The 12,924-nt window shown below is 37.3% G+C and overlaps 1 protein-coding gene across 4 annotated transcripts in view; it reads right to left on the minus strand.

The window, feature by feature from the left end:
* GLIS3 (GLIS family zinc finger 3) overlaps window positions 1-12,924 on the minus strand; it is a 494,000-nt gene that overhangs the window by 101,404 nt on the left and 379,672 nt on the right. For all 4 annotated transcript variants that reach the window (XM_068552881.1, XM_068552879.1, XM_068552883.1 and 1 more), the window contains 2 exons: window positions 7,274-7,435; window positions 3,112-3,222 (listed from right to left, as the gene is read on the minus strand). In XM_068552881.1, the coding sequence (XP_068408982.1) occupies window positions 3,112-3,222; window positions 7,274-7,435 (273 nt within the window). The remainder of the gene's footprint in view (window positions 1-3,111; window positions 3,223-7,273; window positions 7,436-12,924) is intronic.

The raw sequence follows: 12,924 nt of genomic DNA on the forward strand, positions 1-12,924 counted from the left end.
TAGGGGGAGGCTAAAAAGAGGATTAGAGGCAGGCAGGCAGGGTATATTAAACAAGTCCATGACTAACAGGGTGTGACAGAAAAGGGTTTTATTCTTTTCAACAAAACAATTCCCTAGGGCTGGGACCATTACTCCACAGTGCCTTTATCACCTTGGAATTTTTATGGTTATTTTTGATGAATTCACATTTTTGTAAAGGCTTTTTGAAATGATGCCAGTTTTCAATTTTTAATTAAAGTCGTAAAAAATCTTAATTCTGCCTTAAAAGGGTTATTGTTTCTTACTTTTTTTTATTATTGCTGCCAGGAAATATTTCAAATACCAAGCCCTGATGTGAATAGCACTTAGAACCTCTCCCAGGTCTAGTAACAACATTGTACCATGTAAATACTACACACCGGTATACCGGCACAAGGTTTGAAAATGTGGATTGATTGATTTCAGGTTTATTAGCACTGCTTTTCCTGGGAGTGACATTTCCCCTTTTTATTGGATGGAGCAACTTTCATCATTTTAATTTCCACAAATTAGTCCATTACAGATCCACACAGGATTTTTTAAATCTTCAGATTAAAAGGACAGGTTAAAATTTGGAAAGTAAACACAGTAACTTGTCACTAAGGACTAAGCAATGAACGTCAGAACGTCAGCCAAATCCAATTCAACCACTTGCAGGAAAAAGAGTGAACGTCAAAAGCTAAATCACTGGAGAGATAATACCTCATTTTACATAAGACAAAATTAAGAGAATATTGTAATATTTGACATTAGATTATAGTACTGCTCCTTGAAAGTATATCCTTGTTATCTGGATTGCCTGTTGAAGGCTGTCTGCAAATTGTTTATAAATTTGTATTCTGTAGTCTTAAGATCTGATTTTTAAATTAGTGCTTCAAAAATCTTTCACATAATCAAAACTACTCTTCCTTTATAACGAGGTTGAAACACACCGTGTTTGAACAACAGAAACCATTAGTAATTCCCAAAAATACCCCATTATGTTTTCATACCTACTGTCAACCTAGGTTACCCTCTTAAGCTGAATATCATATTATTGCTTACTTGTCTACATGTGAGACTTACATTCTGTCGTGTCCGTGACAGTTGTTATTCTCTGTGAAGGTGCTCTTCAATCTTACGATAGATTGGCTATTACAGTAAAACTGCATACATTTGGGACAACTTGGAGGTGGAGAATGGTCAGATTTAGGGGGAAGAAACTCTCAGCAAGAAGGTTTATTTATTTATTTTTTAACAAACACAACTTATTACTTCAAGTTTATAAGACATACACGGATAATGACAAAAACCATTAGACAATGGTCCTCCTAAACAATTAACAGTATGCAACAATGGTGTGTTATTTTAAGAATATTAAGCATCCTCCTTACAACTTTATGTATATTATTAATGCACTTAGCAGTTCCTTTGCTGTTTTAAAATACAGGAACAGGGCTTCCCTGGTGGCACAGTGGTTGAGAATCTGCCTGCTAATGCAGGGGACACGGGTTCGAGCCCTGGTCTGGGAAGATCCCACATGCCGCGGAGCAACTAGGCCCGTGAGCCACAACTACTGAGCCTGCGCGTCTGGAGCCTGTGCTCCGCAACAAGAGAGGCCACGATAGTGAGAGGTGCGCTTGACGCAATGAAGAGTGGCCCCCGCTTGCCGCAACTAGAGAAAGCCTTAGCACAGAAACGAAGACCCAACGTAGCAATCAATCAATCAATAAATCAATAAATCTTTAAAAAAAAATAAAAAAATAAAAAATGAAATAAAATACAGGAACATATCCAATCCATGTTGAATGATCATCTATTATCATCTCTTGATAATGATCATCTGTTATCAGTTTATTGGGATTCCACTTAAAGAGACCTAACTATATTTATAGAGAAAAAAATAATTTTAACAATTGACTTACAAGAGTGGGTTTGTATGCCATTAAGAATATCTATTTTAAAAAAAAGAATATCTATCAAATCCTTCTGACTGGCCATTTTTCTAACTCACAGCAAAGAGGTCAAATTGTTCCCATATATGAGCCCTCAACTGGCATTGTGCTAACACCTCTCAAGGAAGAAAAATCTCAAGTAACAAAAAGATTATAGAGCATTTCCCAACATAAAAGCATTAAATCCCTATAAATCATAAAAGAATGAAAGATTCTAGTTAACTAGAAGCCATGGTGATCTGAAAACCACGGCCATAGGGTTTAATCACACCATGGGGTTCAATCACTTGAAATAAGCAGAGTCTTAAACTTCCCTTAAATTTGTTATGAAGGGCCCTTAAATGAATCAGGTACCCATCTGAACACAAATGAAACACTCAAAAAGCCAAGGTCAGGTCAACATATTTTCTGCCATGATCAGAAGATACTTTTTGGTCCAAAAATTTACAAACTCAGTTATTAGAAAATCCTTGAAAGGCAGTAAGCTCCTCGTTTCTCAAGGTGTTAAAGCACAGCATGGTCAACCACTTGCTGGAGATTTTATGAGGTCAGGAGAATAAGTCAGGTGGGTTGGCAGATTGATCTTTAACATTTCTTCCAAATCTGAGAGACACTATAATTTCTATGAACTTTGAGAGATGCACTAAGCCCTCATTGATGTCAAAGTAATTTTAGGTTCAATTCCTTTCTCAGACTTTCTTGCGTAATACTTATTAAGGAACGTGTTTTTTTCTAAGCTTAAAGGGAAGAATGCTCTATACTTACCCTACCTGCTTCATCAGACGTAATTATTTTAGCCAATTGATATTTTATGAAAAAGCACTTATCTCCAGAAAGGGTTTTTGTTGTGCTGTTTTTCCCAATTCAATTTTCTTTAGCTATTTAGACTTAATTTTGTTACTTTCCAGTTTAGGTGACTTTCACTAATTTCCTCCAATTCCTATTATACAAACCCTCCCCAGAAATTCATATCTGGTTACATCAGTTATGAAAATCACAGCCTTGCTACTACTTCATGGACGACTTCTCTACTCAGAGTCTAAAACATGTTATACCTTGAGAAGTATGAGAATTACCAACGCCCTGCAGAAGCTCCCAGTACTGCAAGAGGAATTTAAATGTGCTTGTCCTGGCTGGATAAATTCTCTTTTAAAATTACCTTTTTCCTTGCTTGCTGATCTTTGGAAGAATGTGCCTTCACATGCTTTCTTAAGGAACTTGGGTCTGTGTAGCGTTTGGTGCATCCTGGAATTTGACAAGCATAAGGTTTCTAAATAAGAAAGAAAGAAAGAAACAGCTGTGGTTAAATCATAAAGGTAACTGGGGAAGGTTTACTCAAAGACTACCGACTTCAGAGCATGAACTGTTACCAACTGACTGATGTGAAATGCTATGTAATACTCATGCATTTTAATTAGAAAGCCCGGTAAGTTTGCATCAAGGCGAAGAGAAAAGTAAACTTTCAAGAAACAAAGAGATGGCTTATCTTTGAAGATTTTTAAGAGACTGCTACAGAATGCACTCTTACCACGAAACCTCCTCTGGCATTTTTCAATATGGAAATTATTAGTATCTTCAGTCATACTTACAGTTATGTTCCCCTGAAAACAATCTTTGGTACTGTCAGAAATTAGGAAACACATACTCTTAGAGTTCAGGTATAAAGAAGCTGTAGAAAAGTCCAGAAAAGACTGGGAATGTTTCAGAAGAAACCTGATTCAGAAAGAGAGAGGGAGAAAATTAAAAGGGAAAATTAGTGGAAAGTGAGTAAAAGACAGTAGGTTTCAAACAACAGACACATGAGAAATCAGCCAGAGAAGCATTAATATTATTAGTAGTAGAGGAGTCCTGGTGTTAAGCCTGGGTTAGGTGAATAAGCCCTTGGTTGAGCATGATGAGAACACAAGTTTTGGCTACTCCAATTCCCCCATGCGCCTGAGAGATGTAAGGTGTGGAGCCTAAGGCAGAGTCTAGAATCTTTTATTTTTGTGTCCCTCGTGATTGGTAGATGCTAATTAGGAATGATGAATTAATGAATGAGAGCACTACACATTGATTCAAATTTTAGCAACTATTCCTATTGTAACAATGAAATTCAAACCAAAGGTTTGGGAATGCGGCTTTTAAGTTGTAGAATAAATAAAAACCTGCTTATCCTAAGAACGGAAAAAAATCACAAGATTAACTGTGTTTATAAGATGTATTAACAGTCACTCATCTACTTAGTATCTCATCAGGTGACATATTAAAGCTATGCCTGCATGAGGTGAAGTGTAAGGAAGAGAATTAAAACCCTGTCTCTACAATAGAATTCTTGCTTTAGAAACCTGCTATTCTGTTGACCCCACCCCCTCAAAAAAATCAGATTTTTTTCCCTACGGTTTATATTTTGCTCCTGTTTTCATGCACTTGCTTGTCATTTTGTAGGCCAACATATATGTGGATTATATTATTTGCCCTGCAGGAAGCCATATATGTGATTCACTTTTTTTGTTGCTACTGTTAACCATTTTTGATTCCAAGAACAAGGTAAAGTCATGAACATATAATTTAGTTTGATACTCCAAATTTGAATTCTAAGTTTGATTATCTGATGTGTTTGTTCATCGACTGACTGATTGACTGAATGAGTAAATCACCCAGCAGCTCTTTTGCTCCCATAACACGCTGGACACTGTGTTACATATCAGGGATCTAACAATGAACAATGGATGAACCAGCCTCTCAATATGTCACAGTTTCTGCAAAATGATGAGCCAATTATGGGCTGAAGTCACTTGCCAAGGAAGTTTCCATTGGGTAAACAAAGGTTTCCTTTAACCTGGGAATCTTTTCTGGGTTCACACAGCTTTCTTGCCCTAGTCTTCCCTATCCTGCCCTGGTGTCATGGGGGCAATTAGTCAACATCTTTATTGGCAGTCATGCTGTGACCACATAAGCTCATGTTTTGAGCATTAGAGATGTTGCATGTAAAAATCTTTGGGAATATTAACGTGTTATATAAATCGATGCCATAATTATCACAATAGTCACCATTACTTGGGTTAGAAAGATAAGAAATGGGTAATGTCATCTTGTATTTGATTTTGAGATATCACTCTCTCCCCTGCTATCAGCCACCTGGGATCAGTCAGTATGCCAAAAGGGCAACATCAGGGGATGGTCTAAGTGGTACTGGTATGCTGGTCATTTTAACTCAGATTACCTGAGCTTTAAATGGCATGTTACACTTCATCAAACTATATCCTTCATTATTTTCCATTTGTACTGTAAAACTATTTCCCCTGTTGAGATACTAAGATGCTAACAGATAAATGAATTAATAACACTTTTCAGGGTTAGAATTATGAACTGAGTAATTTTTATGGGGAAATCATTTTCCTATAAGTAAAGAATCCATTTAATTGAAGAAATACTTTATCCAAAATTCTGACAGCATTAGCATAAGGAGTACTTAATGAAAGGGAATGGGGACCTAAATTTAAATAATAAATTCTACAAGCAACTACAGTTTTCTTCTTTAAATAAATGTTTAATTTCTTAAAATTGTAAAAGATTTTAGAAGAACTTACCAATTTTTTAAATGCAATAAGAATTTAAACAGAAGGTAGTTTGGACTTCAAAGGAAAAATGATGGTTTTAAAAGATTTAATAGAGAAATAATTAAAAAAAAATAAAAACAGCTAAGTTTTAAAAGCTACTGCATTGAACTTAATCATGAAATTATTATCTTAGGTAGCTTTCCTCAAAAGTTTTTTAAAGGGATATATATTTTTTAATTCAAAATGATTTTAGAAAATGCTCTTAGTTTGATTAGCTAAGATTAGCTCCAAGCAGAGAAGGGTATTGTAGAACCATAACACTTAGCCTTACAATAGTTCTTTCAAACTATAGATAACTAGCTAGAGAAGAAGCAATTTCTCAAGACAATCTTGTCTCATGAATGTTCATTCTTCCATGATAAAGTTTAATGACAAATTGGAAAATTTATTAGATTCTACCAAGACCATTTTAGACATACAGAATAGGGCATTTTAACATAATTCATTCTTTTTTTTCCTATTCTACCTTTAAAAAATACTGCTATTCACCAAATTTATTCATTTAATATTCCATTCTTTTGGTCCTAAAATCACTGAATTCAATTCAGCTATAGCAGAAAGGGTCCATCTTACACCCATATTATTCTAATTATATTTCAGATATTTACTAGGCAAACCATCACATTTATATATATATCAGGAGGTAATTCTGTTTAGAAAGGTTATGTGACATATAGCTAAAATGACTTCTATCAATATGACTAATAGAGACTAATATAAAATTTAATAAATATGTCAGCTATGACATCAGAAGAATCTTAAATATGTATGAGAAGGTGTGTAGAAATAACAGTATCTTTTAAAAATTCAAATTCTGGTGTAGTTTAATAATAGACATCAGAATGTTAACACTGAAAAAGTACTGTCATGAATACATTACTTGCAAGAACGTGGGATAAGAGATCTGTGATGTGTATAATACATTTATCCTGATGGCTTTGTTAAGTGAACTAAAATTACATATAATCTACCTGGCCTCATGTAAAGAAAATGGCATCAAAACCTGAGAAATGCAAAGGAAGACGATCAACATAATTTAGAAAATAAAAGACAGAGTCAAGGAAAGGGCATTAGCAAATGAACAGAATGTTTCAGCACTAAGAGAGTTAAGGTTTATGTCAATGGATATGTGGCTGTTAACACATAGGAAGCGTGATGAAACTGAACCCTTGGGAAAGATTTGCAGATTCTTTTTAGATCACTTAAAGGTGAAAATACCAGGTGGTTTCTAAAGCAAAAGGCTAGATTCACTTTCAAAAATCATGCCAGTCTCAAAGTTCTTATGTCAAGAAGAAAAGAACCAGGGTAAGAAAAAAAGTGCTTCTTATTTCTAACAATAGCGTATCTTATCTATCTTAGTATGCCTTGATATTTGAACACTTACTTCAATGTCCAATCTCTAGGAGTCATTCTCTGTACTAAAATCTACTATACGACAGCCCCTAAAGTGCCTTTGCTTTGTATACAGAGGTAACCAAGGAACCCCCTTTGTCCCAGGCAGCTGTAATATTTAGGATAACTTGTGACTACAGAAAAATGGAAAAGAAAGAACCAAACAGGGCCCCTTCTGGCTCTTTACCAGGTTTCACTGCTGCCCTTGGCACTCTCCCTATAACCTGCAGGTCATAAAGCAAACACCTTCACCGTCCCACTGTCAAACGGGCACTTCCGCACACCGGGGCTTGGGGCTGGAAGCTGGAAAGCTCCTGCCGTTCTTACAGTGTCCAGATGTGTCCTCTGGTGCTTGGCGCGGTCACTGGAGTTACTGAACGCCTTCTGACAGCCCGGATGCTGGCACAAATACGGCTTCTCGCCTGTGTGGCTCCGCAAATGAATCTTGAGATTTTCGAGCCTTGAGAAGGCCTTCTTGCAACCTTCAAACTGCAAAAAAGAAAACAATTTTTGGTTGTTGAGAAGGCCCTTGAATGTTTGGGGTTGGGGGACAGGAAAAATAAATGTCCTTAGTTTGTACTTAGCCTAAAACAAAAAAATAAGATGAAATACAAACAGTAACAATATTACTTCTAAAAAGATCCGTATGTTTATGTGAACTGCATTTTCCCACTGAATATACATGCCACTTTCCATACCAGATTTGGGTCCCAAACTGATTTCTGTGATTACTTATGTCAGAGAAAATTTGCTGTGAGCCATCTGGCTCAGTTAATAAAAATACAGTGATGCGTGCCTTAAAGGTTTGTTAAAAAATTAACACACTTTTCCATTTCCAAATTGGTCTAAATTGAAAGAATCAGGAAGGAAGAAACTTTTTACAACTAATAAACTAACAAAAAAAGAGTGATGTATGAGAAAAAAAAGTAAATAGAATATCCAAGAGTGAGAGATGAAAAGGACATGTGTCTGCTGAATCATTAAGATCATAAACTTTCTTAACTCTATCTTAAGTGGTTTTCAACTCCCAAGAGTGACCTTGTTAATATATAGGGTGATGCCAAGCCTAATGAGATAAAGTTTTTAACCTGCTTTTAAAAAGGAATTGGAAGACAATTCATTTAGTGCTAAATCATATTCCAAATAAAGTTATAGTTTTATTTCTATTTTTTCAGGAAATTTTGTTACCTGGTTCTTAAAGAGAAGAGCTGAAAATAAAAAGTTGAAGATCTCAAGAAATGCTTCATTGGTTTGTCAATAATATTTATGGATGGTAATATTTACTTACTGTCTTCTGTGGGCAAAATAACAGCTACTATTAGAGGGTCAAAGTGATTTCAATCCTTGAAGTGACAATCTAATAGAAAATGTGTTAGAGAAAGCCTATACATGAAGCATAAATGTGAGATGGGCATTTATCCTTTAACTCTCTCTTTGATGCTAAGCCCCAGAATATTATGTCCTTTTGACAATTTTAATGCCATTAGAGTTCCCAATGCAAGGAAAACTGCAATTAAAATACTATCGGGGGTTTCCCTTGTGGCGCAGTGGTTGAGAATCTGCCTGCCAGTGCAGGGGACACGGGTTCGAGCCCTGGTCTGGGAAGATCCCACATGCCGCGGAGCAACTAGGCCCGTGAGCCACAACTACTGAGCCTGCGCGTCCGCGATAGTGAGAGGCCCGCGCACCGCGATGAAGAGTGGCCCCCGCTTGCCACAACTAGAGAAAGCCCTCGCACAGAAACAAAGACCCAACACACCCAAAAATAAATAAATAAATAAGTAAATTTTAAAAAACTATCAGAGACTTCCCTGGTGGTCCAGTGGTTAAGCCTCTGCACTTCCAGTGCAGCGGGTGTGGGTTTGATCCCTGGTTGGGGAACCAAGATCCCACATGCCGTGGGGCGTGGCCAAAAAAAAAAACCCCAAAACTATCAGAACAAAACATAATACGTTTATTGCAATTAAGAAACCTCACTCCTTGGAGAGGAATGTGGGGCTGGTGGGGAGAACAGAAGTAAAGAAGGGTAAATTGAAGATGGTTTTTATTAAAAATTAGCAGGTATAACTTAAGCTTACTACAAGAAATGCTATAAAATTCCTTGGTTCTCTTACTTATTACAACAGATGAGTACATTGTCCATGAAGGGATGACCCAGAGTTGGCCAGGTTTTGGCTATTTGAATTTTCACCTTTAAGTAAAGGATGAACTAAGGAGGAAGAATAATCAAACATGTCACAACTCCATCTATTTAAGTTGTCCAGATTTTGCATGCTGGAGTATTTTAAGATATTTATGAAAGTTGCACTTATTTTTGATTGAGAGTTGTACATGTTTCACAGACATATGTTGGTTTATTTCAATTTTGATATTTTGCTTAAAATAATTTTGGTGTTTTCCTGATTTCTATTTCACATAAAAATAAATTTAGCCCGAACAGAAGACGATTGCTGACGAAGAGTGAAAGGCATATAATGTTATATCGCTAGAGGGAGAGGGGAATTAAGTGGTTTATTTCTGCAGGTTTTCAAGTGGGTCTCAAATGTGAGAATAAAGGGGCTCAAAGATAACCCCCAATTCATGGCTAAGAGGCCTCTGCCAACCAAACCTCTGTTTTTAAGGTTCACTCTGAATGATAACTCAGTGCAAACTTCTGGAGCTCAGTTTATTTGTCTTAGAATCACCTGGTAGACCACACTTAAGTCTAAAATGAGCTGTGGTTTTGGACACATCAAGCCTGTAGCCTAGTTCCTAGCAAGGCTGTTTTGTAGGGTGGGCACCATTCTGGGGCCAGCTCCAGGGATGCATACCCAGACCTGAGTAGGCCCCAACACCCACTCCCTTCTATAGTCACCCTAGCTCTTGGTCAGAGAGAAGGCTGCATTGTCTCAGCACCAACATGGGAGTGGAGAACCGCTTTAGAATAGATTAATGAGGTTTCTGTGAGCACCAGACAGATAAGACCCCTGGATCTACCACAGAGTGATTAGAAGGGATCCCAAACATGTCCTAGAACTAATTCCAACTGCCCACTTCATCAGATGTAAACTGAATATAGATTAGCATTTCTAAGGTCTCTCCAGTTAAATGTCCATGTAAATGTCCAGTTAAACTCAGCTAATTGCTAGTATTATTGTTAACAGAAGTAATGATCAAAGACCAAAGAGCTTGCTGCATTCCAAGCAAATCAGTGAAAAGTAGACTATAGCTCAGAACATCCTGACCATTTTTTAAAAATAGCAAAGATGGAGGAAAATATGAGCACCCAGACTGAAAATGACAACAAAAAGATTATCAGTAAAATCATGAAAATCCAACTGATCTCAGATGTTTCCTCTGTAACAAGAAAGGCCAGAAGACAAAAGTATTTGTAGTACTTGCACTAGCATTATACAATTTTCAGGAGAAAAGAGTAAGAGTGAAGGGATTTGACCACACTGAGTTATATGAATAAAGGCAAGAACAAGGCAACCCCATGTATTCAGGGGCTCATAATAAGCATCACCCACTCACTCTTATTGAAGAAATTCACTGGGAAGAAACCATGAACGCTAAACCAATAAAATCCAGCACCGAAAAACTGACAAATGGCTTCATGGGGGTGTGCCTAACACCCAACCCATCACAGGAGTATGCAGAGAATCACACCTGATTGAACGTGCCACACTAACAATTCTGCAAGAAGAGAAATTAGGTGCTGTTCATTTCTCTAAAGGTGTCTGGATGAAACTTGAAAGCAAATGATTTCATAATGAATCATTATCATTCATTATGGGAATAAACCTGTAATTCAACACAAGAATTTCCTCTCCCTCAGGCAATTTTACCCCAAGATTTATAAGTTCAATTAAATGCCAATGCATTAAAAATAAACTAACATTTAGGTAGAACTACACAAGAGTGTTACAAAATACAGCTAAACTGGATGTTTTGGGTGTTTGAGTAAATGGATGCTTTGTTTTCTACTTATATTTTTTCGTGTTTTCAAAATCTTTAATGAGTCTCACCTTGTAAAGGAACATCTAAACATAAAGGTAAGCCGGAACCATAGAAGGAGGGTTTCCTTGAATTTGACCACATACTTTCTCATCAAGATTCCTGAAGTGCAAAGTCTATCCTGAGATCTAAGGTCCAAATTGTCACCTGACTGCTTGTGTCATTGCCACGAACCAACCTCTACACAAAAATTGACCAATATCTTAGTCCCTGGTCATCCCCTTCCTTGACTGCCTGTAGAGCCAGGTACCTAAGGCCCAGTGACACACAGCTGGGTCATCAGGCCTGAAGTTGCCCGTGGTTCAAACACAAGCCATATACAGGAAGACGAGAGAAAAACAACAAATAAACAGACTCTCAGAATCCAAGGGAGTAGCAGAAGGAGGAAAAGTGGAACAAAAAGAGAGACAAATGCAGAATGGTAATACGGGAGGGAGTGGTGGTGGGAAATGGGTCTGGTACACATTAGTAACTTTATCTAAATAGCATTCTTTTTTTCCCCCTGACCAATACTGAGTAAGCCCTATGAGCATGGCACTATGTGTTAAGCAATGAGAGGAACAAGATGAACTCAAATTTTACTCATGGGAAGATGGAAGCAAGATCAATGCATATGGCTGGACAGGTCACACACTGGTGAACCTTGAGCAGTGACTCTCAGAGACACGGTGTGTGGACCAGCAGCATCGGCATACCCTTGGGAACTTGTCAGAAACACAAATTCTCTGGCCCAACCCCAGACTTACAGAACAGAAACCTGGGGGTGCGGGCCCAGACATCTGAGTGATAAGGGGCCCTCCAGGAGATTTGGATGCTACAGTGTGAGTCTGGAATGCCATTCATATTGTAATCACTGTTGATGTTCTTAAGAAAATCTCCTGACAGAAGTAAAGTGTCTTGCAGAATTCACTCATTTCTAATTGGGACAAGAGTCATATGGGCTTGCAGCAGCCCTGGACTGAAAAGAAACATCTCCATCCCAGGATAAAGCAGGGTTATCTCCATTTGCACTGCAAATGAGACAAAATTCCAGAATGCCAATGTCATACTAGAGATTCTTTAAACTCCTGATTATTTAATCTGTTGCCAAGCAGATGTCTAGTTCTGAAACAGGTTATGCCTAACAGTTCCCTCAGTGGCCTCCTGACCAACAAAACATCCATGTTTCTAGCGCCTACTACATTTCACCGTTGAGAAAAAGCACTGAAGGGGAGTCATCATTTTCCAATCGCACATTTCAGTGGCTTTACAGACACGTGTAAGAACAATGCATGAAACTGTAAGCAACAGAATTTTAAATCTCATGCGGTTTTGAAAATACTGCATTGTATGAAGCCTCACTCTGAGAAAAATCTCTTTAACTCTGAGGCTGTTTTCAAGTAACAAACCTTAATTAAAAAGTATAAGTTACCTCAAATCCAGAGACCCTTAGCTTGCACCACTTTGTTAATTTAGGAGATTATTTCATATTTAAAGGATCACAACTGGTCTGTAATCACCATCTCTCTCTCTATATATATAGGCTTGATTACAGATTGTTGACATTAAGTGGCATTAAGATGACCTTTGAAATATTACTTTCCCTTTCTATTAGAGGCTTTTATGTAAGGTTTTGAAAATGAAAGACTCATTAGACACCATTAAAATAGGATTTATTCCATATGTGTAACCAGTAATCAAGTAGACTATTACTCCCTCCCCTAATCAGCAATTTAGAGTGTTGAGAAGCACAAGTTCGTATTCAAAGCAGTAATAACAGCAAACCTTTCCTGATCAGGTTTCTATACCATCACTAGTGTCAACAAAACCAAAACAGAAAGGAGTCTATGATGCTGGACATGCTTTTTAAAAATATACATTTGATTTCAATTAAGGCTCAGTGTTTACGACCCTTGGAAGAATAAGCTTTTACAATTTCATCAGTCAAGACCAATTAATCCCATTAGTGACAGCTGATACTGTGTCATGCTGTGCAGCGCTGG

This window comes from Eschrichtius robustus, chromosome 10 (genome assembly GCF_028021215.1).
Source record: "Eschrichtius robustus isolate mEscRob2 chromosome 10, mEscRob2.pri, whole genome shotgun sequence".
NCBI lineage: Eukaryota > Metazoa > Chordata > Mammalia > Artiodactyla > Eschrichtiidae > Eschrichtius > Eschrichtius robustus.